Below are 26,529 nucleotides of genomic sequence, written 5' to 3'. Positions count from 1 at the left end.
GTCTATTCTATATCTAGCTAGTTCTTTTGCTACTAATGTTACCCTCCTGTTCTATATAGACTTGTAACATTCCAAGTACTAAATCTCAAAACCTTATTCCTTTGCTGTGGTCGTGCCAGAGAATCAGTCCCATTCCGAGGCTTATTTGAAGGATAAGTAACAAGCTGTTTTTTACGGTGATGGGTTGTTAACCCTTCGCCCAACCCCAAGCTGGAGGACCACCCCTCATCGGCTGTCCGCGACTGCTTATTCAATATATTCACAGCTACCCTCCATATCTGGAGGCCGTCTCCTCGATCCGCAACCTGAGGACGCGCCATGCCGTGGTGATAGGGACCCACAATACATGGTATAAAGAATTTTATCATAATAATTGCTTCAACTTGGACTCTCACGTTGAGAGAGGAACAGAGATTAAGGATCTTTGAGAATAAGGTGCTTAGGAAAATATTTGGAGGTGAGAGGGATGAAGTTACAGGAGAATGGAGAAAGTTACACAACGCAGAACTGCATGCATTGTATTCTTCACCTGACATAATTAGGAACATTAAATCTGGACGTTTGAGATGGGCAGGGCATGTAGCACTTATGGGCGAATCTAGAAATGCATATAGAGTGTTAGTTGGGAGGCCGGAGGGAAAAATACCTTTGGTGAAGCCGAGACGTTGATGAGAGGATAATATTAAAGTGGATTTGAGGGAGGTGGGATATGATTGTAGAGACTGAATTAATCTTGCTCAGGATAGGGACCAATGGCGGGCTTATGTGAGGGCGGTAATGAACCTCCGGGTTCCTTAAAAGCCAGTAAGTAAGTAATAATTGATTCATGAGTTCTTGAAAATATAAATTACATTTCTGAGAAAAGCAAGAATTAGGTACATTTTTGTGAGCTAAACCTCGATTTTCCATTGGTTTTTTCTCTCTTTTTTTTTTAATTTTTTTTGGAGTAGCCTGAATGGGAGGAAGTTATAATCATAAGTTTACATGTTTATAACCTCATCTACTCTTTTTTTTCCCCATTATTTGTTCCAACGACTTTCCGTCACTGCACAGGTAAACTTTCCTCCTACTAGAGTTGCCTATTCTACCCTATTTCCCGAAATATTTCATATTTTACCCTATTTTATTGCTGTCTGTCGTCTCTGATTTTTCTGTCTTTCTTCCATATTCGTTACGCAGTGTTAAGGAATAATTCCGGGTACTAATATTATTGTAGATATATTATTTGTGTATACTAGAGATAAACAAAACTAACTGCCGCTCTCGCTCGCTGTTTTTGTTGCACTTGTCTTTCAAGTCTCGTTTCGTAACTCTTGTGCGGTTCGAGTCTCGCTCTTCATTCTCGAAATAGCATTTGGTCGAAAGATTTCGTAACTTTGAATAACGTATATAAGTGGAATAACATTAGCAACGTTTGAATAATTTCGAGGGAAAAATTGTTCCGGGGCCAGGCATCGAACCCGGGACCTTTGGTTTAACGTACCAACGCTCTACCAACTGAGCTATCCGGGAACTCTACCAGACACCGATCCAAGCTTGATTTGCATAATATACGTCACTGTTCGTTAACAGAAAGCCACAATTTAAGTCACACGGAGTTAGTGTGCACTCAATGTTGGTTGCTTGACGGTTGTAAACCCACTTTGAGGTCTGTGGATATAGAGGGAAAAATTGGATCGGTGTCTGGTGGAGTTCCCGGGTAGCTCAGTTGGTAGAGCGTTAGTACGTTAAACCAAAGGTCCCGGGTTCGATTCCTGGCCCCGGAACAATTTTTCCTTCGAAATTATTGAAATCAACTTTACAGGGAGTTATACCTGAAAGCTTGATTTGCATTATCAACGTTTAATTGATACGAAAATACAAAAGAAAACAATATCGAAGTTATAAAAATGTTCTGGTTCTACTACCAGATATTACCTATGGTTATATAAATAAAAAAATATTCTCAAATAAATTTGAATTTCTAAGAAACATAAAACATAGCGTTAAATACAACGTTTTTTACTTGGGATTATATACTTGATCTCAAACATACGAAAAAAAAAATCTAGTCTTTTAATAAAAATAAAAATTGGAGAAATGATTACTACACTGAAAGGTAGAGATAATGTTTCAAATAGACTATTTGATTGTTTATACACACACACACACACACACACACACACATATATATATATATATATATATATATATATATATATATATATATATATATATATATATAAAGAAAAAAAAAACAAATAAAAGTTCAGTCTGGTATAAACAACTGTGATGATTCAAGGCTGCTTGCCGTTCGAGAGTTGATCACTCCCGAAGTCTCGATGTTTTGAACATTTGCTTTCAAGCAGTCAACGACAGGTAATACTGTCGTGCGGGTTTTCGGCTTTGCGGGCGCTGTTAGTATTGCATTCTCGCTCGTTGTTCATCTCTAGGGTATACGCCTGGGTTTAAAATAAGTATATTAATAATTTGTAACTGCATACATGATTTAATCATTAATGAGATTAGAGAAAAATTAATAAATCAACAGACAGAATGGTAATGGGCTCATTAAAAATTAAATATACTAAAATATTATTTCTTTCCTTTAGGTAATAATTAATAAACATGATTGTTTACTTAAATGCAAACATGCAATATACAATTAAATTTCTATTAAAAATGTCGTTTTTGTGTGTGTTTTTATCATATTGTACAGTTATAAATATAACGTAAAAAAATTATAGTTCCTAGCTATGAAAGTGCAGTATATCGATTGCCTGAGTGACATTCTGTCGTTTCCTTTAACAAAAAATAGTTGGCAAACCATCATCCCACACACACACACACACACACACACACACACACACACACACACACACACATATATCATTGGCTGTATGCCATGCGGGTTGCGTTTTGGAATGCCTGGTTTATAACGACACAGAACAATACAAGACAAATGGCACAAACCCAGTCGGTATGGAAGGCAGATAAATTTCCTCTTGTCTATCGGGAGTCGAATTCAGATCCCGTGAATATGTAGCTGGATATTCAATATTTCATTTGTTGTAAAAATAAACATAAAATCTTAATGACAGTTACATCTTTCTTCATTATTTAATTCTTGTTTTATTAACTGATTGTTAAAGAGCTGTGGATATTTATTACTGGCATGATATAGAGCTGACACGAATTTCTGAATGTAGTATCGGTGTTAGAAATAATCTCACAGTTGATACAGTGTCTTTGAATAACCGATTGAAAACTAAGGAGCTTGCCCATAAGAAAGAGGCCGAAATGTTTAGACCTACATGTTGTTTAATCAACTGTCCGAAAACAGGTCTGAACCCCACAAGTGATACAAACATGGCACCACTTAAGAGGCAACTAGGCCAGGAGATAATGGGGTAGGGCGGCCAGTTCCTTTCCCCCCTTCCTTGCATACATCGCCGACTAGCTACGTATTACACTAGTCAGACTTCAGATGCATACAAACAGTTTGTTTTTTCCTCTGACACATTGAGATGTACTGCCTGATAATAGATGTACATATCAGCCAGAATCTCAACCAGAGGTATAGACCTACATATAACTCAAAAAGTTTATTTAATCAAACTTAATTTATCTTGAAGAATATAGAATAATATTAATTGTGGTGGTATGTATTCATTAACTGGAAATGAATTTTCAAGAGTTTCGAATTTATTTGTAACGTTTGTAAACATTATGTTGAGAGAGGATGGAAACAGCAAAATCACACCAATGACACTTTTGGTGGGTAATTCTGTTCGAATTATTGTAGTTTTAAGTATTATTCTGTTAGGTAGAAGATAAAATAATGTTTCAGTCCGTATTAATATAGTTTACTATAATATTTTAGTTTAAGAGAGCAATAAAATACAAACATGTTATATGTTTAATTGTTCCAGATTTTGTTACAGTACTGACATGTATACAAACTCATATTTGGACGGAGTTACGCAATAATAGACCAACCGACAATTAAAAAAAAAATTATATATTTGCACAAGTCTGTTATTGGCAGGCTAATTTAACTCGGAAAAAGAAGAGAATGCCATATCTGAATTTTGCTGCTATTTATAAACAGAAATTAGTTTGTTGCATAAAATTCATTTATTTATTTATTTTGCTTTGAAATATTAATTCAACTTCTGGTCTCTTATCAAAAATCGGTTAGCTTTTTTAGTATTATTTGTGCTATTTTTTGTAATAGTATGAATGTTATAATACTTCTTGCATAAAATGTTTTATAAAAAAAAAACATTTATTTCAATGGCCAATATCTCGAAACAGGTTTTTGGCGCTTGGTCTCTTATTTCGTAACTCCGTCCATTTAATGCATTAACTGTGCAGAATATGAACATTATGTAGACCCTACCTGCAATACAGTACAATGATTGCTACAGTTTAATTATTTAATAAAAAAATATAACTAATTATTTTGTCCAACATTACTAAAAAGTTCCACCACTGACGATGGACAAGCCCTGAAGTTAGGCAGTTCACTTCTTCGTTTAGACTACTTTAATGATCCTTTTAAACTATACGCTCTGTTTACAGTCGCTGAGATTATAATTTAGCGATCAAGAAGCAAGTTAAAACGAAACATAATGGGAAGTTATCAGAAAAAAATATTTCCTGCTCTTGTTGGTGGATAAAAGTAGATTCTGAAGGAGAGATTCGTCATGCTGCACAGTCCTTTGACAAGAATAACCGAGAAAGAATACGATAAACCTCAGCTTTGGATGCCGCTTTATACGATACAATCGCGGATCTGTAATATACAAAAGCAGCTGGCTACGGACTACAAGGTCCAGGTTCAATCCCGAGTGGTGACAGGATTTTCCTCGTTGCAAAAATTTTCAAAACGGCCCAAGGTCCACTGAATCTTCTGTAAAATTGAGTACCAATTTTCCTGGAAGTAAAAGACGGTCGTAGCGTGTTGCCGATCAAACTAACTCATAGCTTCGAGAACACGGAAGCATGAAGTTCTATCTTCGTGCCCTTCATCGCGTGTAGAGAGGATACATTCTTTACTTATTTGAAAGTAAACAAATATGTCAAGTCTGTTCTTGAGACAAAATGAAAGCATGCACTTTGCACAGTGGTCGTGCTAACAGAAGTGACTTAACTTATACGAAACTGGACAAGAGAAAGTGTAATTGTACTCCACAGAAAAGTACAAGTACTGCTGTTACATGGCGGTACAATCTTTGAAGAGCTTGGAAGTTAATGCGTCTTTTCATATTGATACAGTTGTGTTAACTTACAAGGGAAGGGTTTCGGCTTGAACAGGAATTTCGTATCCAAAATTTGTATACAAGCCCATCTTTACATCTCTGTAAAGCTCCCAAAAGCATTCGTTTGTGTAAAGTGTGGTTTGTCTGTTAGAGCACTGTACAAGTTGAGGGGACACCTTACCCGTAAGCCTACCCTAGCCTAGAAACTAGTGCGAGTGGTAAAATGTCTAAAGCCCATTTAAGAACATTTTTCTCCAACGTTCTGTCTAAAAATATTGCAGCTAATCAAAAGTGTGCATTGTTGTGTGAGTCATTGAATGCGCACAAGGACGCAACCTTAATAAATGAATTTATTTATTTCATTGGGTTATTTTACGACGCTGTATCAGCATCGAGGTTATTTAGCGTCTGAATGAAATGAAGGTGATAATGCCGGTGAAATGAGTCCGGGGTCCAGCACCCAAAGTTACCCAGCATTTGCTCGTATTGGGTTGAGGGAAAACCCCAGAAAAAACCTCAACCAGGTAATTTGCCCCGACCAGGATTCGAACCCGGGCCACCTGGTTTCGCGGCCAGACGCGCTGACCGTTACTCCACAGGTGTGGGGTTAATAAATGAATCATTCCAAGGCTAGGACATGGAATGTATGATCATTCCAGCTAAAAAACTAAATATATCCAGATTCTGGATATCTATTTCCTTAGACAATACAAAATATATGCTCGGAGGATAACAGATTACATAAGGAATCTTGCTGAGAATCCAGAACTTAATTTGGGAAATCGAGTGTTTATAATGAAAATGCACTCTGTTATTCATAACCAGTTGTCTGCTCCAGTATACCCCCTATGCTTCAGTATTCCTGGCAGTCAGCTGGTTACGTGAATCCTGAACAAGTCTCGGACTTCAAAAATGTAATTCAGGTGGCATTTGATTTTTCAGCACTGGATTGTTCAGGTGTTGCTTCTGTGTGTTGTGCTTATTGCTCTGCTCCATGCTGTTTCATGCATTTTGTAGAGAATCCTCATGTAGGCTCCAATTTTTAGAGAAGTGTATTGACCAATACCAACCAAACGGAGAGTTAAACAAATGAATGATTTTAAGGTCTTCATCACCATTGTGAGGTAAGCGTCTGTACAAATTTTTAACCAGTCCTGTTCGAGCCGAAACTCTTCCCTTGTTAGTTCAGCTTTACTTTCGCACCATCCTTTTTTAATCAACTTGTATCTAAAATGGAATTAGGCCCTGTTCAGACGGAACGGGAATTTCTCGAAACGAGTATTTATTCGAATGAATTTCGTGCTAACAGCAGTGTACACACGGTTCGATATTTTCCCGTGCATAAATGTAATTTAATTAAATACTTCGTAGATGATGGATGTGAATACGTTTCTGGTTCTGTATTGGTTCCCACTCATTGCCGTTGCCATGCAAATGACGTTAAATATTGAAAGTTTTGTAACATTATTATAATGCAAATTGCGGCTTAAAATTAATCAAAAAATGGTTCGATTTAAATTCACTTGCAATTAATGAAGATAAAACAATAGCTACCCCATTTTCTTTAAATAATAAAGGTAATAAACCAATTTCATCTACGCTAAAATTAAAATTCATAATTTTGATTGTTCCTATATAAATTGCAATTGTTCAGTTATAAAAGAAGTTAATGAGGTTAAATTCTTTGGTATAATTATTGATAACCATTTAAAATGGAATAATCATATTCATTGTATTTGTAATAAATTACGTAAACCATTTTATTACTTTGTTGTTCTAAGAAATATTTTGTCAATTACGTACAATTTATTTAGCATCATTTCAATCTATATTTATGTATGGTATTATAGGTTGGGGTGGAACTTGCAAATCCAACCTTTATTCGTTAATTTTACTACAGAAAAAGTATTAAAAATGTGTTTAAAAAAAGCAGAAAGATTAGTCAACTGAATTATTGTTTAAATATTTCGAAGTTTTCAATATTAAACAAATTTATTATTTTATTTTATTAAAATATTTTCACAGAAATCTTAATAACTTTGAAAGGTATAATACATCAATATAGAAGTAAAAATATGATTTATCTGCGTTTATTTGAACCTAAATTAAAACCAGTGCAGCTTTTTATCATAGCATGAGTCAAGGTCCTAGATTAAACAAATTTTATTCTAATATTATTTTAACTACTAATCATCTCCAAATTAATAATAAAAAATGTATTGGATTTATAGTTGGGTTTAGATATTTAACACTTTTCAATCTAATTTATTCACTCTCATTTTATTTTTCTTTGTATTGGAATCCCCTCCTGAGCACGAGTCTTACTCATTCAGGAGTGGGCTAGTTTATATTATATTGTATTAACTTGTATTCATTTGAAACTTACTAGCAATAAAATAAATAAATTTTAATAATTACACATTCGAGCATAAACGCTTCTCTTTAAAAGGTGGCTATAGGCAATATTTGTGGGCCATTTCTTGTTCACATCAAAATTTGAAAGTAGCACAATGGATCCATGTCAGTGATCTAGATACGTGTGGACTTGTCACCTTTTACCGTAATCCATACAGTTTACTAGTAGAGGATCTCCCTAGTCATGTTGTCAGCATGACGCAAGACTGTCACTTAATATAATATTGACAAATAAGAGACAAGGGACTCGTAGGCCTACACAATCCATATGCAAGGTAGATAAATTTTCCCTCCTTGCTTGAATCGAACCACAGTGTGCTGAAGTTTTTGTCGATTAAGGCCTACACTACCGCTTGAAATACAGTCGAAGATACATTTCCAGTGATTTGTAATTTTTACAGTCGTACTTTGTTATCGGTTTCGTGTTTGTTGGTATAATTTTGAAAGCTATTATCCGTAATAAAAAGACAATAATTATATAATCTCTGAAAATAAGTAATTTGAATTGAACCACACAACTCCCATGGAGTTGTAAATCCGTTCTCATATGAAGTAACTTCATCATTTATTACATCCGGTGTGTCATGTAGTGAGTTTTTGGAATGGAATTACAATCTAATGGATAACGCAGAATGAATGCTTGGCTTTTTATGCGATAACCTTGTTAATAGCTTTTTATAAAAACGATGTATTATCTGATTCAAAGTTAATTTGAGTTTTATCAAAGGGAAGTAAAAGCGTTGCAACATATTTATACCGAAAATTGTGTTCATTGTAATCAAAGCACAGCGCTTCCCTCTAACATTTATTCTATAGTAATAATAGGCCTAATGGCTGTCAAAGCACAAAGTACCGTTCACCATTCAGCAATGAATTTAAATAATTTGATATTTATGAACCTGTCCATGCCTGGAAAGGCGAGTACGTTGAGTCCTAATATATTTCAGTTCTTCTTCTATTTCAAAACAATTCTCTCAATTCCTATCGGTGGGACGACGAAATGCATACGATGTCAGACTAGTGGCCAGTGAGCTTGAAGATCTTATCAATATTTCGTTGAATCCCGGCAGGGACGAGAGGTATTCGTGTTCTTGTATAGACTACATTTATTTGTTGTAGAACTACGTATTTAGCCTCACTAAGTATAGGGGAGGGACTAATTTGTGAATTGATTTTCACATAAAAATGTAACTACCAATCCTTGTCGATCCATTGTTTTTCTTCTCGTCGCTTTATTCTCGATGTATTCCCTTTGTTCTACCTGTAGTCCTCTTTTTTTTCTTGTATTGCCCTTATCCTCCTTTTATTCCTCTTGTTCTTTTATTTCTCTTATTCTTCCTTATTTCCCCTTGTTCTTCTTGTATTCCCATTGTTCTCCCTTTCTTATTATCCTTCTCGTCTTATTCTCCTTATATTCCTGTTTTATACCTGTATTTCTCTTGTTCTACCTGTATTCCCTTTTTTATACCTGTATTTCTCTTGTTCTACCTGTATTACCTCTGTTATACCTGTATTTCTCTTGTTCTACCTGTATTACCTTTGTTATATCTGTATTTCTCTTGTTCTACCTGTATTACCTTTGTTATATCTGTACTGTATTTCCCTTGTTCTACCTGTATTCCCTTTTTTTAATTTAAAAGGCATGATGAAACCGATGAGCTAATTTATTAATCAAGGTTTTATTTCATATACCGTCTATGCTCATCCTTTTAACAAGTTTATTGGTTTTTCAATACTTTGTTACAAAAAATTTGAATTGAACGTTTTCGGCTCTATTGAGCCATCATCAGAACCATTTATGCCCATATGCATGATGAAGGTACATATATCATGCAATACAAATAAACCCAAATAATATCAAATAACATTATTCTATGTAAAACATTAAATATATGGCGATATTACATTACTATAATAAAACTGGCTATATAAGCCATATTCAGGTGTTAAAATATTGATGTTAAAATTATTACATGATAAGCTTTGAAATGTCTATGTGGAATTCCAAATGTGATTCCACATAGACATCAACCCGATAACTACAATTATTGTTTTACCATTTTAAAGCTTATCATGTAATAATTTTGACATCAATATTTTATGATAAGCTTTAAAATGGTAAAACAATAATTGTAGTTATCGGGTTGATGTCTATGTGGAATCACATTTGGAATTCCACATAGACATTTCAAAGCTTATCATGTAATAATTTTAACATCAATATTTTAACACCTGAATATGGCTTATATAGCCAGTTTTATTATAGTAATGTAATATCGCCATATATTTAATGTTTTACATAGAATAATGTTATTTGATATTATTTGGGTTTATTTGTATTGCATTATATGTGTACCTTTATCATTCATATGGGAATAAATGGTTCTGATGATGGCTCAATAGAGCCGAAAACGTTCAATTCAAAATATATGTAACAAAGTATTGAAAAACCAATAAACTTGTTAAAAGGATAAGCATAGACGGTATATGAAATAAAACCTTGATTAATGTATTCTCTTTGTTATAGGCCTACCTGTATTTCTCTTGTTCTACCTGTATTCTCTTTGTTATACCTGTATTTCTCTTGTTCTACCTGTATTACCTTTGTTATATCTGTATTTCTCTTGTTCTACCTGTATTACCTTTATTATATCTGTATTTCCCTTGTTCTATCTGTATTCCCTTTGTTATACCCTTATTTCTCTTGTTCTACCTGTATTCCCATTGTTCTACTATATTACCCTTGTACTTGTTTTCCCTTATTCTCCTTGTCTTCTCTTTGTTCTCGTCGCATTACTCCCCCTCGTTCTCCTTCTATTCCCCATGCACTTCCTTTGTTCTTCTTGTATCCCCCCTTTCTACATATACAGTAAGTTATTCCAATGGAAGTTGGCCGCATCTCCCGAGACTTCAATCGCAGGTCCAATTCACCCAAAGGTGCTCAATGGGATTGAGATCAGGACTCTGTGCAAGCCAGTCCAACCGGTGAACATTATTGTCTGCATACCACTGTAGAGTAGCCGCCGAAACATAGGGCCAACTTCCATTGTCCAACTGAGTGCCATGTTGCAAGAGGAATGGCGACGCATTCCAGTGGATATCCTACACAAATTAGTCGAGAGCATGCCTGACAGGGTGGCTGCTGTTACAGCAACAAGAGGTGGTACCACGAGGTTCTAAAGGGGCAAAAACAGTGCCCAATTACTTTTTGGTAGATAGTATACTAGACTGTGGTAGCACTTTGACTGATTACATCACAGTTCTCGATTCATAGGATTAAAGTACATGGAATCCTACTCCACACAATATTCATAAGTTATTTTTGAAAAAAAAAAAAAGTATCCTTCATTTGTATTTGCCATTTTCGTGGCTCTTTCTTCATTTCTAATGATAGACTGGCCCTTACTTTCCGGACGGCATTACTCAATTCGTTTCACCAACATGGAACATTATACTTCAAAAGTCAATCCAGAATGTTAAGATAGAAATGTGTTACACAGAATGCACATTTTTGCAATTGCGTTAGAGAGAGTTTGAAATACACGCTGGAAATCCTACTGAATGAGAAATAGGCCCACGCTTTGTGTTTTATACAGCCCGAGGGTCGTTCGTTTGTTTCATCTGCGTGTTTGACTTTACTGATTTACTGCCTGCATTAATTTCACACAAAACCCAATAAAACGAGTTCGTATCATTATTATACCACACCGCATTGCTCTCAATGAATATATCCATTTCGTGGTATCAGGAAGCAAAGAGCAGCGCACAAAGACTCACACGCTGACGATTTCGAATCAGCCTCCTGAAATAGTTGCTCTAGCGAAAAATGACTTTATATGCATACATGTAGGCCTATACAGTACATTAATTGGAGGATCCTTAATCATCTTGTGTTAGTAAACACGCCTCAAGGCATTCGGGGACTGGTGATTGATGCTGGGCTATTATAAATTTGGCATTATGATGAATGCTAAAGGCGTATTACAAAATCATATGCGGATAGATATGAGAAAGGTACTGACGCTCTCGGTTTCACATATTTCATAGCAGCATTTGTGTGCGTACAGGAGTGGCAAAAAAAAAAAAAAAAAAAAACCGGACCGACCCTTGCAGCTGATTTCAGAGTCACAGATTCAAATTTTGCTAGTTACAAAACACATCCATCTTGTATAATTGATTGTAACAATGAAATTTATTGCATTTGTTCGATTCTTACCGTCTTTTGTTTCCTTCAGTGCCTCAAAGTTACAGACGAAAAAAAAAAACTTTGAGAGTTTTATTTTCATCTGGCATCAATATTACATTCCTACCTCTATTCGGCAAAGATAACTGCGTAATTTTACATTAAATAGCAGTACATACCTCTGGCTTCACTATCCATATTGAAATTACCACAGTTTGACACAATACACAGCACAGGATTCTTTTGTATCAGCTACAAGGGTCGGTCCGGTTTTTTTTTTCTTTGCCACTGCTGTACATACAGGCTGAAAGTAATACTGTATAACTGTGCAGATTTTAACAGCTTATTCCTTGGATAGAGTAGGACAAAAAATTCTAATACCATATTAGCACAGTCTAGTATATACAGTCACGAAGCTCAATACGTAGTAAATATGCATCCATAGATAGTTGCTAACCACTAGGATCGCTACTATCGCCTCATCATAGACAATGCGAAATAGTACGCGCACAGTCTGTTGTTCCCAGTACCCTCATAAACTCAAGCTTCATGACTTTATATACTAGACTGTGATATTACCGCCTCTAATGCCAGATTTCAGAAATTAATTATGAATACGTGCTTGTTTTACACGTGAACGCCGTAACTGGACACAACCTATATACAGTATGTACAGTACACATCTATGAATAAATAAATGGTGGAAATAACAATATTATAGTAAATCACGGTAAAAACAAAATTATTTACACCGACTACTCGCTTCGTGTTTTGTTTCGGCATTTGACTGCCTTACTGAAGGCAGACCTGAACCGTATGTCTGGAGTTCAATGCCACTGATCTATACCTCATACGCTACTACACTGTTGCGGGTTGGTTGGTGACTCTAGGTAACCAAACGCAAGTGCCGGTGAAGAAATGAGTACGGGGTTCAGCGCTGATAGTTACAGATGCCTCAAACTAGGAAGCTGCCTGGAGAGGGGAAGTAGTAGAGCTAACGGAGGGGGCCCACCTAGGCTCCGATACCCAGGTATAGTCATATTATCTGAAAAGTTGACCTCTTGACAATGTATTCAAGATGTACCCTCCCTATGCAGCCTTCTCAACTGTTATTAGAACTGAGCTGTACCGTTCTAGTCCACAGTGCACAGCAGTAGGCGGACAGTGGTAGGGAGAAGTGCTCTATGCGCCTGCGCGAACGAGACAGCTTGCTAGTTTGAGGCATCTGTACCCAGCATTTGCTCATATTGGGTTGAAGGAAAACCCCGGAAAAACCTCAACCAGGTAACTTGCCCTGACCGGGGTTCAAACCTGGGCCACTTGGTCAGACGCGCTAACCGTTACTCCACAGATGTGGACCGCAAGTAATCAAACCAAGTGAGATTCGAATCCTGCGTGTCCATGTTCTCCCTAATTGAATTTGAATTTATTGAAATTGAAATTATTAGGGCTGAAAAAAAAAAGTATTGGTATCAGAGTAGTAAATAATTTCTATATAGGCTACATTGTTTACAAAATTCGTCCCGCTGCAGGGTGTCTCTACTATCTGTAAGGAACAGATAGAGTGAACATTCGACACTCCTTAATAGTAGACCTGCTTAAGGGTCGTATTCATAGACGAGACTTTGGACCATTTTCCTATTCACAGTCGACACTTTGACGAAAGTATACTTCAATCGTGACTTTACTTCGAAGTCGCCGAAAATCTAGACTTTGACTTTGTCTTTCGTTTGTGAACATAAGGAAAACTGCTGATATTTCGGAAATTGTTCAATTTGCCAAAAATATTCAGGAAACTTAGGAGATTATTGAAGCTGCTCATGTTCCTTAGCGTAGTATTAGATAATAATAATAATAATAATAATAATAATAATAATAATAATAGTTTTATTTTCCCTGGCAGTGTTAAAGCCATCAGGCCTTCTCTTCCACTCAACCAGGATCAAATCACATACAAAAAATACATACTGGTATACAAATATTAACTTAAAAATAATAATAAACATAATTAAGTAAAAAAAAGGGAGATTGAATATAGATATATATATACACACACACAATCAGTATTAACTTTAAAATAATAATAATAAAAAAATATATATAATAAAAAAGAGACTGAATACATAATCACATCTAGTATACAGTATTAACTTTAAAAAAAGAAGAATTAATACATATGAATATAATCTCACAGCTAAAGGAATAGTAGAATTAGAATACAGATAATAAATTCAAATCAAGGTACAGATTTGCTAAACAGACCGTATTAGATATCCTCGTCATGTTTCAACTTTTCGTTCAACTTTCATTGTTGGATAATAATCAAAGAGGATTATCTATTCTACCAATAATTGAACTTATTTCATCGCTATTTTACGCTACAAGTAAGGATTGATAGCTTAATATTGATTTGACTGTTTAATTCTATAGAGGATATTCAGTTAATTTACGAGTATAAAGGCTGGTTCACAATAAGCCGGGAACGGAAACGACAACGAGAACGAAAACGGAAATAATGTTAAAATAAATGTATTTAAATGGTAGCATTCAAAATTAACTATTGTGAATGCTCACATTTAAATACATTTATTTTAACATTATTTCCGTTCTCGTTCTCGTTGTCGTTTCCGTTTCCGGTTTATTGTGAACCAGCCTTAATCTTGCGGTTGACATAATGTTTTCTGAATATTGATTTCAATTAATTTTTAAGTAGTTTCTGCAGACATGCAGGGAATACCTCTGCCAACTGTCAGCAGGATAATATGTCTATTTCAGTCTGTCATTGGTGGCATCTTCTTATCTCCATATGTTCAGAATAAAATTATTTTATAGTGAAATAATTTCAGGGCTTAATGTGAACCTAACGTACTGTAACTACAATCGATGTTTTATTCACAACAAAATTCTTAACAGGCAATACTATTTCAGATGAACTATACCAACATGTTTTGTACTGTAGTTACGAATTTTATTGTATTATATACGAGTACAAGACTGTTCGAACTGAGTTACGATTTTTGTGACCAAGTAGAAGAACGAATTATTATCGAAAGGCGTAAAGATCTAAAAATGTCAATTTTTGTACTCACATTAGTTTCACACTAAGCTCTCGAATAAATTATTCTTATGTAAAGCTGTAAGAACGGCTAACAATCACTTAACATGTACCAATGTTCAATTGTTTCATTGATTTGTGACTCAAAAGATGGCTTTTATTATGGCAATGCCTACTCTATGTCAACTATTAATTTAATTCGTTTAGAAAGCAGTGATTGTTATTGCCAACATTAGAATAAGATCGTCAAATCTCGACTTACTGAAGTCAAAGTCAAAGTCTCAGAAGTATTGTCTATGAATAGGACTTTTAACAAAGTTAAACTTTACTATGAAAGTCGACTTTGGAAAGTCTTCATCCAAAGTCTCGTTTATGAATACGGCCCTAAGTGACGTTAGGTTGTATCAGAATGCAGAAACAAAAATCCAACAAAAACACATAATAAGACGACTGAATTCAGAACATGGGGAAAATGTGTTTAATTTAATTGGTGATAATGATATTTTTTGTAAATTTAATATTTGTTCCTAGTTAATTAATTTGAAACACAAGTAATCCTGTAAATGTAAATTCTGTTATGAGTTCATTGATACGAGCGGACTGTACAAGCAGCCGCTACCGTAACTAGTCGAGTCGAGTGTGGACACAGCATTTGTTAACACAGAACTATACGTACGATGCAGCGTAATCTATAACCAATGCCTTTTTTTAGTCCTACAAATTATATAATACAAACTTAAAATCTACAGTTTGCACGTAAAGAGCAAATCTCATGCTGAATTGTACAGGGACATCATTTTATTTTTACTTCAATTTTTATTGTACCTGAGTTTTGGAATGTACTTCACTCCCACCCCTTCTACTAGTAAACTTCCAACCGTTCACGACACAAAGTCGAGGGCGCGTAAGAAGTACTGAGTTACTGAGTATAGTACGTTTCAGAAATATGTTCGCGTTTTCCAGTGACGAAAGAGCTTTCAATATTGAATCATTTTCGTACGGGTACTGTCGTCCGTTTCCCTATGTTGCATCCCGGTTTCCCCCACCTGCTTCTGTTCGCCCCTTTGTAAAGTCTAGTTGCTTGGCTATCTTAGCTCTTTTCTGAAAACATTAATTTTTGTTAGGAATTGGACGTCTACGTAATATTATTCAAGTGTTTAAAATAACTTAAATAAAAGGGTCTCCTTAAGTAATTAACCGTCACGTGATTTCCCCCCCCCTTTCTACAACCCTGCGACAAAACCACTTGAACGGACAGTAGATAGCATTTCTGAGTGATTTTATCTTTTCGGATCGGGCAGAAGTGAAGATTGAATTTACAGTACGTAAGGTACTCTTTTATAGAGTAGGTACAGAATTATTTCAACATGAGTTACTCGTACGAAGGACGAAACTGGTATTTGGAATTAGGTACAATAGTCTATAGTGCGATAATATGGACAAAAGAACTGAAGCCTGTATCGAAATGAACGGCCACCATTTTCTAAAATGTGTTTAAATATCCATATTATAATTATTTTTCAATTTAACTTCATTCTCTATATAGTACGCTAATGTGCTGTAACAGTACAATATACACTGCATAATTAATACTTCCGAATGGATAGCTCAATTCGTGCGTAAAACACTAAGTGTTAATACAGTACTGTATTTTGATTAAACAAAAACCTAATGAAAATTATCAAACTCAAAATTCCGATATTTCCTAGTTTACATAAATGGATGAACTACTTTTCTTCCCTCCTATACCTAGTAAAGTGATTTGTATTTTACGCCAGTATCATCGAACTCTGTCGTGGAAAGGGTAGCAAACGGTGTTTCCTGTTTCAATCGTTAATAGAAAGGTATAGCCAGGTTAATATTAAAAATGTTAGTAAAAATAAAATGATGTCCCTGTATAAGAAATTCTGAAACGAAGACGTTTGATTCACTAAGAATCACAGCATTGGTAATGTTTTCAGCCAGAATTATAGTGAGTCACATTTATTGCGCCCGTTATTAAAAATCTTGGCTACATTCCTGATCGTGAACTAAAATGGATAGACGGAATTCAGAGAGCAGCAGAATGAGTTGAGAAGAACAATAGCTACAACCATAGGTGTCAGTGTAGGAACACTCAGACATGAAGTTTAAGATGTGGCATGAAGCACGAGACGAAGGAAATTAAAGCATATAACAGTTTTCAAGTACGGTCATAAACCCATTTCGACCAGTTATGTCATATAATATTTCTTTCCAGACAGTACAGGGTATTCAGAAACATTTGTCTCGGTTCGCTTGCGTCCTATTCGACCAACCGCGTATACTTCAGTCTGCGACACACAAATATGCGGCCGTGATTAAGGTTACTGCTGACGTAACGAATGGACGAAGAATGTAGTTTAGTTGTTTTTGGACAGAACTAGGAAGGAGAGCCAATAAACTTTTATGTTTTAAAGCTGTTTTATACTATCCAAAAATGTCAACTTGGAGGACTCGGTCAGATTATAGTCTACGCGCAAAAATATGAATAAATTAATGCGAAGCAGAAAACAAACTCCCTAGCAACGATTGGCGATTGTTTCATATTGTGTGAAGCAGTGAGTGAAATGGGCGTCTTCTTGTAAATACACGTGGCGTAAAATATTAACGCATTTTGCTAGGTTATGTTGTAAATAAAACCACAATTTAATTGATGTCAGAGGTGCGGAATCGAAGGGGTTGAGGGGGGAATATCGACGCCCTCGTATTTGCCTGTGTTTGGGAAGTTGTCTAGAACAGGAAATAGTCGCTATATTCACGTTGTCCGTAGTGTGGCGCTGTTGTTGGTTAAACAAGATGCATGCGCGGTAGAGTTCGTGGTTTTTAGCGTGTATAATTTAGAAATCCAGCACTTTTAATTGCAATTTTAGCATTTTGTAGAACTTTTGATTTTCAAATGTAGCATATTGTATGTAGAGTATAAACAGGAAATAGTAAATCAAGGATAATAAATTATTAAGTAATAAATTGAACAAGTTTTCGGATTAAATAAAATTATAATTCATCTTGATCAACGTTACATTCAGTTCACAGATTGAAATTTAACATTATACATGTTCCGATCGTGACTTCTTTCATCCTAGAATCCTAGATCAAATTATAGGCCTACGTACTGAAAGATCTTGCAGCATCAACACTATTTGTTGGGGCCCATATAAACTTCAAGGTGCAGATGTGCCATTAATATTTGAACTCAGCCAAATTTGTTCCCTTTCCTTATGTTTTCACACAACTGCATATTGAAGGATTGAAACAATTACTGGGTTAAAGAACTTGCCACTTTCCTGGAAGAAAATGTTCGTCTTATTCATAACCATTTGTGAATCAAGTTTTGTTAGATGCTTGCATGCAAGAATTATAGCCTATCGTAATACAATTTCAGCTTTAGTATTTTCAATTAACACATCCAGCATATCGTTTATCCGTAATGGAAAGAATTCATTGGCACCCCTTTGTAAATACTCACGTAATATTAAAAGATCATCCTACAATATACGTGCAGCCACCGGCGTAGCTCACTCGGGTAAGGCGCTTACCTGCCGATCCTGAGTTGCACTCGAGCGCGGGTTCGATTCCCGCTTGGGCTGATTACGTGGTTGGATTTTTTTCCCGAGGTTTGCCCCGATCGTAAGGGAATGTCAGGTAATATATGGCGAATCCTCATCTCGCCAAATACCATCTCGCTGTCATTAACTTCATTGAGCTAAATAACCCCGCAGGTCGACCTGGTTGGCGAGTTCGTATAGCGCTGCCAAGGTTGCGGGTTCGGTCCCGGGCCAGGTCGATGGCATTTAAGTGTGCTTAAATGCGACAGGCTCATGTCAGTAGATTTATTGGCATGTAAAAGAGCTCCTGCGGGACAAAATTCCGGCACATCCGGCGACGCTGATATAACCTCTGCAGTTGCGAGCGTCGTTAAATAAAACATAACATTAAACATTAACCCCTTAGTTGATACAGCGTCGTTAAATATATTATATATATACGTGGTTGTAGATAAGAATCCTTCTTGCGTAGCCTAGTAATCAATTTACAAATTTTTAAAGAAAAATATTTGACGCAAACTTGATTTGAATTTTCAGTAAAGCAAACATGTTGCTATATTTACACTGTTTAACAACTGTTGTTTATAAAATTCTCGTCAACGCAGAAATAGAATTAAAAGCTTTTTTTTTTTTTTTTTTTTTGCAGAAAATCACAAATTTATTAAAAAGGTCAACTTGTTTACAATTTCTCGTATATTTCGCAAAAAACAGGATCATATCGGATTTTCAGACACTTTCGCATTTTGTCGCAAATTCAAAAGTACTAAACTGCATATACATTGCTTATTATAGGTATATACTGTTTATATTTTGGAGGTGAAGGTATTTCGCATTTATCTCTAATACGAAAAACCACGATCTTTAGGGATAGATGAATAACTGTACATTTCGGACGTATGATAATGGAGCCATCGCTTCCCTAAACGTTCTAAAAATAAAGTAATGGGTGTGTCCAAAGCGCCTCGCTCCTCCTGTAAATCATTTCTTTATAAAATATTAATGCATTTTCCCAGGTTAGGTTGGAAGAAAATATAGTTAATGATGGAGAGGTAAAAGAAGAGGGGGCTACGCCCTCGTGTTTGTCATGACGACCAAGAGTGAGAGTGGGGGGCGTGGTGAACCCCGGCAGTCACGTGATGCAGGCAAACACTGCGGCACCAAACATCCAACCGACCCGTACCCCACTACCCCCCGGCCGACGGGACTCTCCGGCTGGCGAGGCGAAGTTCAACTTTAGTCCTAGTTAGCTAGGCCTGATGTTTAGGCGGGCAAAGCGAAGTCTGGTCTGTTTGGATTCCATCCCGCGTGAGCTGTTCTCCCTCCCCTCCCCTCCGCTCTACGCGATGGTTGGCTAAACGGATTATTGCACGTGGGTTGTTTAAATGTCTTCTTGCAATACTCGGTAATTGTGTGTTGGCAGTCACACAGATAGTCACAAGGCCTCGCCGCGACTTCGTAAGATGACTGGCATCGAGGAATGTGTTTGAGACAGACTGTCACTTGTTTCTTGCCTCGCTCGTCTCGTAAAACGTGTCTGCGAATGGGGTTTATGTACTGTGTTCCATGCTGACGTGTGTTGTTGCGAACGAAGCTTCGTTTAACACGTGAATTAATTTCTGTTCATAATTGGATTTTACCTGAAGTGATTTTGTTCGATAGAATGTGTGTCGAGTTAACAGTATAACCAGTATTAAAATCAGTGCTTTGTTCATGTGTGTGTGTTGCTTTTATTGACGATTCAAATACTTTTATGCCTGCTTTCAAAGCTTTTCATCAGACTGTTTGGTTCATTAGCAAATTAACTGACTTACATCAGTGCTCTATGTGCAATTCGCCGACAAATAAAAGCGTGAAACATTGTCAAACCGACTGCGTTCTGTTGTGTTGACTACGCATGTGTTAACGAGAGTGAAATATGGAGATTATAATTGCGTCGTCTATACTTTCATACAAACAAATACGTGCAGTTGTGTTACTTTGCTCCGGATGAAGCCAGATAGTAAGATCTGAATTGTTACACGCGTTTAAAGCTAAGACAACACCTCCAAAACAATGGCCACGTGCTTCGGACCCCCACCACTACCTCCAAAGAGGTCATCATCCAGCGAAGCACGAAGACAGTCTCTGCAAGCGACCAACAGAAAAAACAGAAACCTGTCCTCCACGTACCGCAGCTTCAGGGATCCTTCTGAAGACGACGAGATCATTGTTGTGGCTTCGGAGGACTTGGAAGTAGCGTCCATCACGAGCAGGGCGTACTCGAAGCAATACTCGTTCAGTTCGATGACGAATTCGCTGAGCCGGAAGAGCACCGCTTCGACTTCGATGACGCCGCTGTCGCTGTTAAGTCGAAGTCATTCCGATGGTAACTTGGCGAATTGTACTCGTCGAGGGGATTCCACGTCTTCGGGCTCGGTGTCAGGGAACTTCAGCGCCGCCTCGGGGACGCTGAACCGATGTCTCAGAGCCCTTGGAAGCAGCTGGAAGAACCTCCTGCAATGTAAGTTACTGGCAAATTTCTCAGCATGCTGTCTTTGTACATCAGGGGCAATAGCCCTTGGCCGGTAGGACACGTTGCGCAGTCTTAATGGAGAATCAGCGAGTTTCTTGTTCTTGACTGGAATCTACGGATCTGGTGGTTGCAGAAAATTAGGAGTTGAAATAACTTTTGTGAATTGGGATAATGTCACTAGCGCGTTGGTTTTATATCCAGGTGATCAGGGTTCGATCCCCGGCCAGGTTATGATGGAATTTGTGGTGAACAAACCAGACATTGCAGAGGGTTTTATCGGGTACTCCCGCTTCCATCTACCGTTCCATCAACATTCTCCGGGAAAATTTTAGAACACGGATTGCACCTGCCACATTATGTCTTAAAATACTAAAAAGAGCAGATTTGTTTGCGTTTGTCGAATGCGCATCATTATATTTACGAAAAGGCACTTTTCAGTGCCAATAATTTATTTTGTATGCACAAGGTTGGAATTTTGAAGTAAGAGGGAAAGGGTACAATCCATGTACTGGAGTTTATCCCATTCTCCTCCTTCTCCTTATTTCATCTATCATCTGCAATAATTTAAAATAGGATGGGTGAAATTCTAGAGGTTGTATCTGTTTCCGAAACTGATATGGAAAAACATGAGACTTCGGACCTTGTGACTTATCACTTATCAGGCTACTACTCGCCAGGGCTGGGGCAGGATGGTTCAACTGTCAACATCAGATTCATGAATGTCGATAATTATTTAACTGCACGTGGCAGTCAATCGAGTTCCTCTTGTTTTAATAATATTGAATAATTTTAACAATTTACATTTCAGTCATTCAGAAATTACAACAATTTCAATAGCAAATAAGACATATGCATTATACTACTACAGAAATGGATACTGTCTTGAAATCAAAATAGTTGTATGTCATAAAATGGATGAACAATTAGCCAATTATAACTTATGCTTAAAAATAATAGCTAATATTAAATTTTTCAAACTATCTCCAAGCTCATTAAACAATTTGAAGCGCTGAGATCAATAACCATTCAACTCCAGTTTTGGCCATTCATTTTTGGCAAATTTGAAATTAAATGTTGGATATTTCCATAAGTGTTACGACTTTAAAAGTTGGTATACTACTTTGTCATGATCTCTAAAACAACCAGAAATATTACGTGCAAAAAATAATAATTAGGTAAAAAAAAAAAAAAAAAGTTTTTTGCATTTTTCTCTAAACTTGTGTAAATGGACTTGAATTGTTATTGATCTCACCGCTTTAATTTTAATCCAATAACATAAAAACTATTTTGAGATTTATTTAACCTATAATAGGGTAGGTCTACATGGAACAATGATTAACTTCTCGTGTTATATGTAGGCAGTAGGCTATGAATTTGATTTCTAATCATGTAGTTATTTTCATGTGTGTTTACATAAAATAAATACTGATAAATACGGGTACTTTTCCTGGACCGAAAAATAGTACCGCAAATAAGTGAATAAAAGACCAGTATTTTCCCTGATCAAAAATACAATACAAATGGATTAAAGATTAAATATTTTACCGTAAACAAAATGATAAAAATGTAGTATTTCCTTTCGATATAATTTGCTAATAAAAGAGTGCTATTTTCCTAAGAGACGAGTATTTTCCCTGGACCAAAAATATAATATAAATGGAGCAAAAATTAATATTTTTCGGTGCTTGTCTTTTGAGGGTCTTCTATCTTATTATATTTCAGTTTCTGTTGTTAAAATCTCTTGGGAAACTATTGGTCTGTCCTAGTTTATAGTGTTCAACGAATTAGGCCTAATTAATTTTCTTTTATTTAGTTTGTCTTCTATGTAGAAGTACAATAGTATATTTTTCTGATCATATACAATAAAATTAATAATAATAATAATAATAATAATAATAATAATAATAATAATAATAATAATAATAATAATAATAATAATAATAATAATAGGGTATAATAAGTCATGAATTGGTGGGATGTCTCTGGGAGCGTTTGAACTCTGAAAATAGATTCAGAGCTCAGAATTTCTCTCTCCTGGGAATTCATGTGTATTAAACTAATTTTGTACTTTAAATTTAAGCTAATTTTATTCCACATTAGAAAGCTGACTTAAAAATAACGAATCAAACCGAATAAGGCTAAAGGAAGGGAAAAATCTACTAAAAGATAGGCGAGCTTCCGTACCTGCAAGGAGATTTGGTGCTGTGGGGAAGAATCTGTGTGAGCTCCAAGCCTTTTTTCCACTTGTCTCATTCCGTTTCTATGTGTTTCGTTGAAGGAACTTACGAAGTTTTTAAGCATGAAAGCCGAAAGATGGACGTAACGTAACAGGTGCCACACTGAAGGGAAATGAATGAATCCCCCGGTTTCAGTATACTCGTTAATCAACCTAAACAGCAGTCTAGTCATCCCTTAGCACAGAACTAAAATTCAAAATTGAATGCTAACAAACTGTAAATGAAAGCTGTTGTCTTACTTACAAAGTATTTTAATTTTAAAACTAGTATTGCAGTAGTCTATCCTTAACAATTCTTATACAGGGACATCACTTCATTTTTACTAACATTTTTAACATTAATCTGGCTATACTCGGAAACACTGTTACCCCCCTTCCAGTACAGGAGTTTGGAGTTGCTAGTGCAATATGTAAACAAATCATTTTACTAGCTATAGGAGGAGAGAAAAGTAGTGTATCCATTTATGTTACAGGGATATATAGTATTACGATTTTCAGTTTGGTCATTACTTTACAGTATTTTATCAAAAAACAGTAGAATAGTAACAATTTTTTTTTCACAAACTCAAGTCTTCAGGCGGTTATATAGGCTATATTATGTAATGTCTACTTTATTCAGCATATTACTAACCTAATTTATTCCTGAGAATTTTGTGAGCACTTCCGTAAGAAACCCCAATTTCTACAGCTAACTTCTTGACTGACTTATTAGGACCTCGCTGTATCCTTTCTCTAGCATCTTCTGTCACCTTCGTTGGCCATCTTACACTTTTCTTCCTTTCTGTACACTCTGTTGCTCAAAATTTATCTATCAGATTAATGGCATTTCTACAAAAATATTCCGTAATGATATAATTAGGAAATTGTGAAAAAAAAAAAAAAAGAAAAACTATTGTTCACATTCGGTTATATTGTAATATTCCAGTTTCCATTATCGTCCTTCATACCTACAAATAGTAAAACAAAACTCTTGTTTAAATAATGCCGTTAAGTACCGTACCATATTATAGGGTACCGTACTTTCGGTAACTCTAATCTTCTCTTCTGCTCAGTTCACACAGATAAACTCAGTTATGCTACACACCATACTTGTGTGAAAATAAACTTCAATAATATAAGCTTTTTCTTCTATAGAAAATGCAACATATTTCTGAAACACACTGTACTCTGTACTGTTTATTTCACTGCTAGCAACAGCGGCCGTAAGTTTGTGTGACTGACGTTAGCAAGGACATTAGTGAAAGGGGTGGGAGTCAAGTACATTTAGAAACGCAGGTACAATAAAAATGCAAGTAAAAATAAAATGATGTCCCTGTACATCGATCAGTCGCATTTAATATATGTTACGAATAATAATAATAATAATAATAATAATAATAATAATAATAATAATAATAATAATAATAATGTCTAAATAGGAGAACAATAACGCTTTCTAGCCTCTATCTTCGTTTAACTTTTTCCTGGGGAAAATACTCTGAAGTTATCATTAATTATAATGATGATGATGATGATAATGATAATAATAATAATAATAATAATAATAAGAAGAAGAAGAAGAAGAAGAAGAAGAAGAAGAAAAGCGAGCACTGTAGAATATGGACGAGAAGAAGATGGAGAGTATATGAAATACAGCATAAATAGTTTCTGTACAAGCGAAGTTGTCTTCACCTAAACAGGAAATAGCAGACCTTCCCCCGTCACCTGTAGGAAATACTCGAGTCTCAGCCATATGCTGTCACTGAAGTCCTTGACTCACACCGTCGCGTCAGTCGCAAATCCGGTTTTAAATACCTTCGAGTCCTAGTGGCATTTGCGAGGAAAAATGACAGTATTCATAGGTCTTATCTCGGCACTTCTGTTTCCCCTGCCATCCTACTACCTTTCTGCGATTACAGAATCTAAAACATTTTTGATAGTGATTCAGAAATGATTAGTATCATGAACAATGACAGTCGAGGGAAAATTCTGTCACAGTACCCCCGAAGATCGTAATGTTGGGGAAAATTTTATGGTTGGAGAATAAACAGAATTAGTAAAATCGTCGAGACATTATCTCGGGCAAATATAAAATGAAGTTCAACATATTTAACCTTAAGTTGAGAATACTGTTCTATGTGATATGTTAAGGTGTCAAATTTAAAATTCGTTGATTCATGAATAATCATGTCGATTATATTCTCTATCTGTGTGCTAGTGTTAACGGGTCAAAGATGAATAGAATCATTAAGTGCCTATATTATAACCTACACATTCTAATTAAGAATAAACAATTGATACTAAAACGGTAAGCCTATATTGCATTTTATCGAGATATTATGACGTATCAACCAGTATTTTCAATTCTTAAAATAGAACGAGTGCTATATTGTTTTATTAGAGTCAATTATTATGACTAATTCAGTAACATTTGTTAAATCCCATCTGCGCATTATATTTTACGAAATAAATTATCAGAAAATCTTCGCAGTGGATTATAAACATTTTGGAAGAATTTTATTATACAGATCTCGGATTTTATCTCTGCCGATGAATGGCAGTTGGGATTCGAGCGCTTGTCATTGTTGAGGGCGTTGAGTGCTGTACAACCGCTGCTTTCCCTCTTCCTCTCCACCGCAAGTTATGACGTCGTCCACTGGCAGAGATAACATCCGAGATCTGTACTAAGAGAATTATGAAGATTAAATAATATTAATACGCGTAATATCCTATTGTAGATTATTATTTTATTGATATTATTCATTTAGTTATTTATTTATTTATTTATTTATATTTTTTACTTGGTTATTTAACGACGCTGTATCAACTGTGGGGTTATTTAGATCAGACAACATATGCTTGACAGTACTTAAATGTACAACTGTAGCATATGAGCACAGTAGCAACTTCGGTCCAAGGCTTTATAACATGACAATAGCTAAATTCCCAAACATACAGTACAATTTGCTAATGCTCCCTATTTAAAAGAAATCAATTAAAAATTGCTGTTTAGAGAGAAAACTTATTAGTCTGTTATTTAATAAAATGTCTTAACATTATGTGGAATACCCCCAGAGCACGAGTATGTAACTTACTCTTTCTGGGGGTGCTAGAGTGTTTTCATATAAAAAGCAATAAGTAGTCTATCTCTGTTCTGGCAATAAAGTATTATGTTATTATATATTATATTTAGCAACGATGGAATTGGTGATAGCGAGATAGTATTTGACGAGATGAGACCGAGGATTACCTGACATTCGCCTTAAGTTGGGAAAAGCCTCGGAAAAAAAAACAAAACTCAACCAGGTAATCAGCCCAAGCGAGAATCAAACCCGTTCCC

At 35.8% G+C, this 26,529-nt stretch overlaps 1 protein-coding gene across 3 annotated transcripts in view; it reads left to right on the top strand.

The window, feature by feature from the left end:
• The window catches only part of ckn (CRK like proto-oncogene, adaptor protein), a 504,603-nt gene that overhangs the window by 155,104 nt on the left and 322,970 nt on the right, over positions 1-26,529 (top strand). For 2 of the 3 annotated variants that reach the window (XM_069829233.1, XM_069829234.1), the window contains exon 1: positions 20,122-20,962. The exons of the other annotated variant lie outside the window; for it this stretch is intronic. In XM_069829233.1, coding sequence (XP_069685334.1) covers positions 20,515-20,962 — 448 coding nt within the window. In that variant the 5' untranslated portion in view covers positions 20,122-20,514. Of the gene's footprint in view, positions 1-20,121; positions 20,963-26,529 lie in introns of those variants that run through there. 3 annotated transcript variants of the gene reach the window in all.

The sequence above is a fragment of the Periplaneta americana genome, chromosome 6 (assembly GCF_040183065.1).
Source record: "Periplaneta americana isolate PAMFEO1 chromosome 6, P.americana_PAMFEO1_priV1, whole genome shotgun sequence".
In the NCBI taxonomy this organism is placed as follows: Eukaryota; Metazoa; Arthropoda; class Insecta; order Blattodea; family Blattidae; genus Periplaneta; species Periplaneta americana.
Note: the sequence above shows the minus strand (reverse complement) of the source record. Positions and strands in the feature narration are given on the sequence as shown.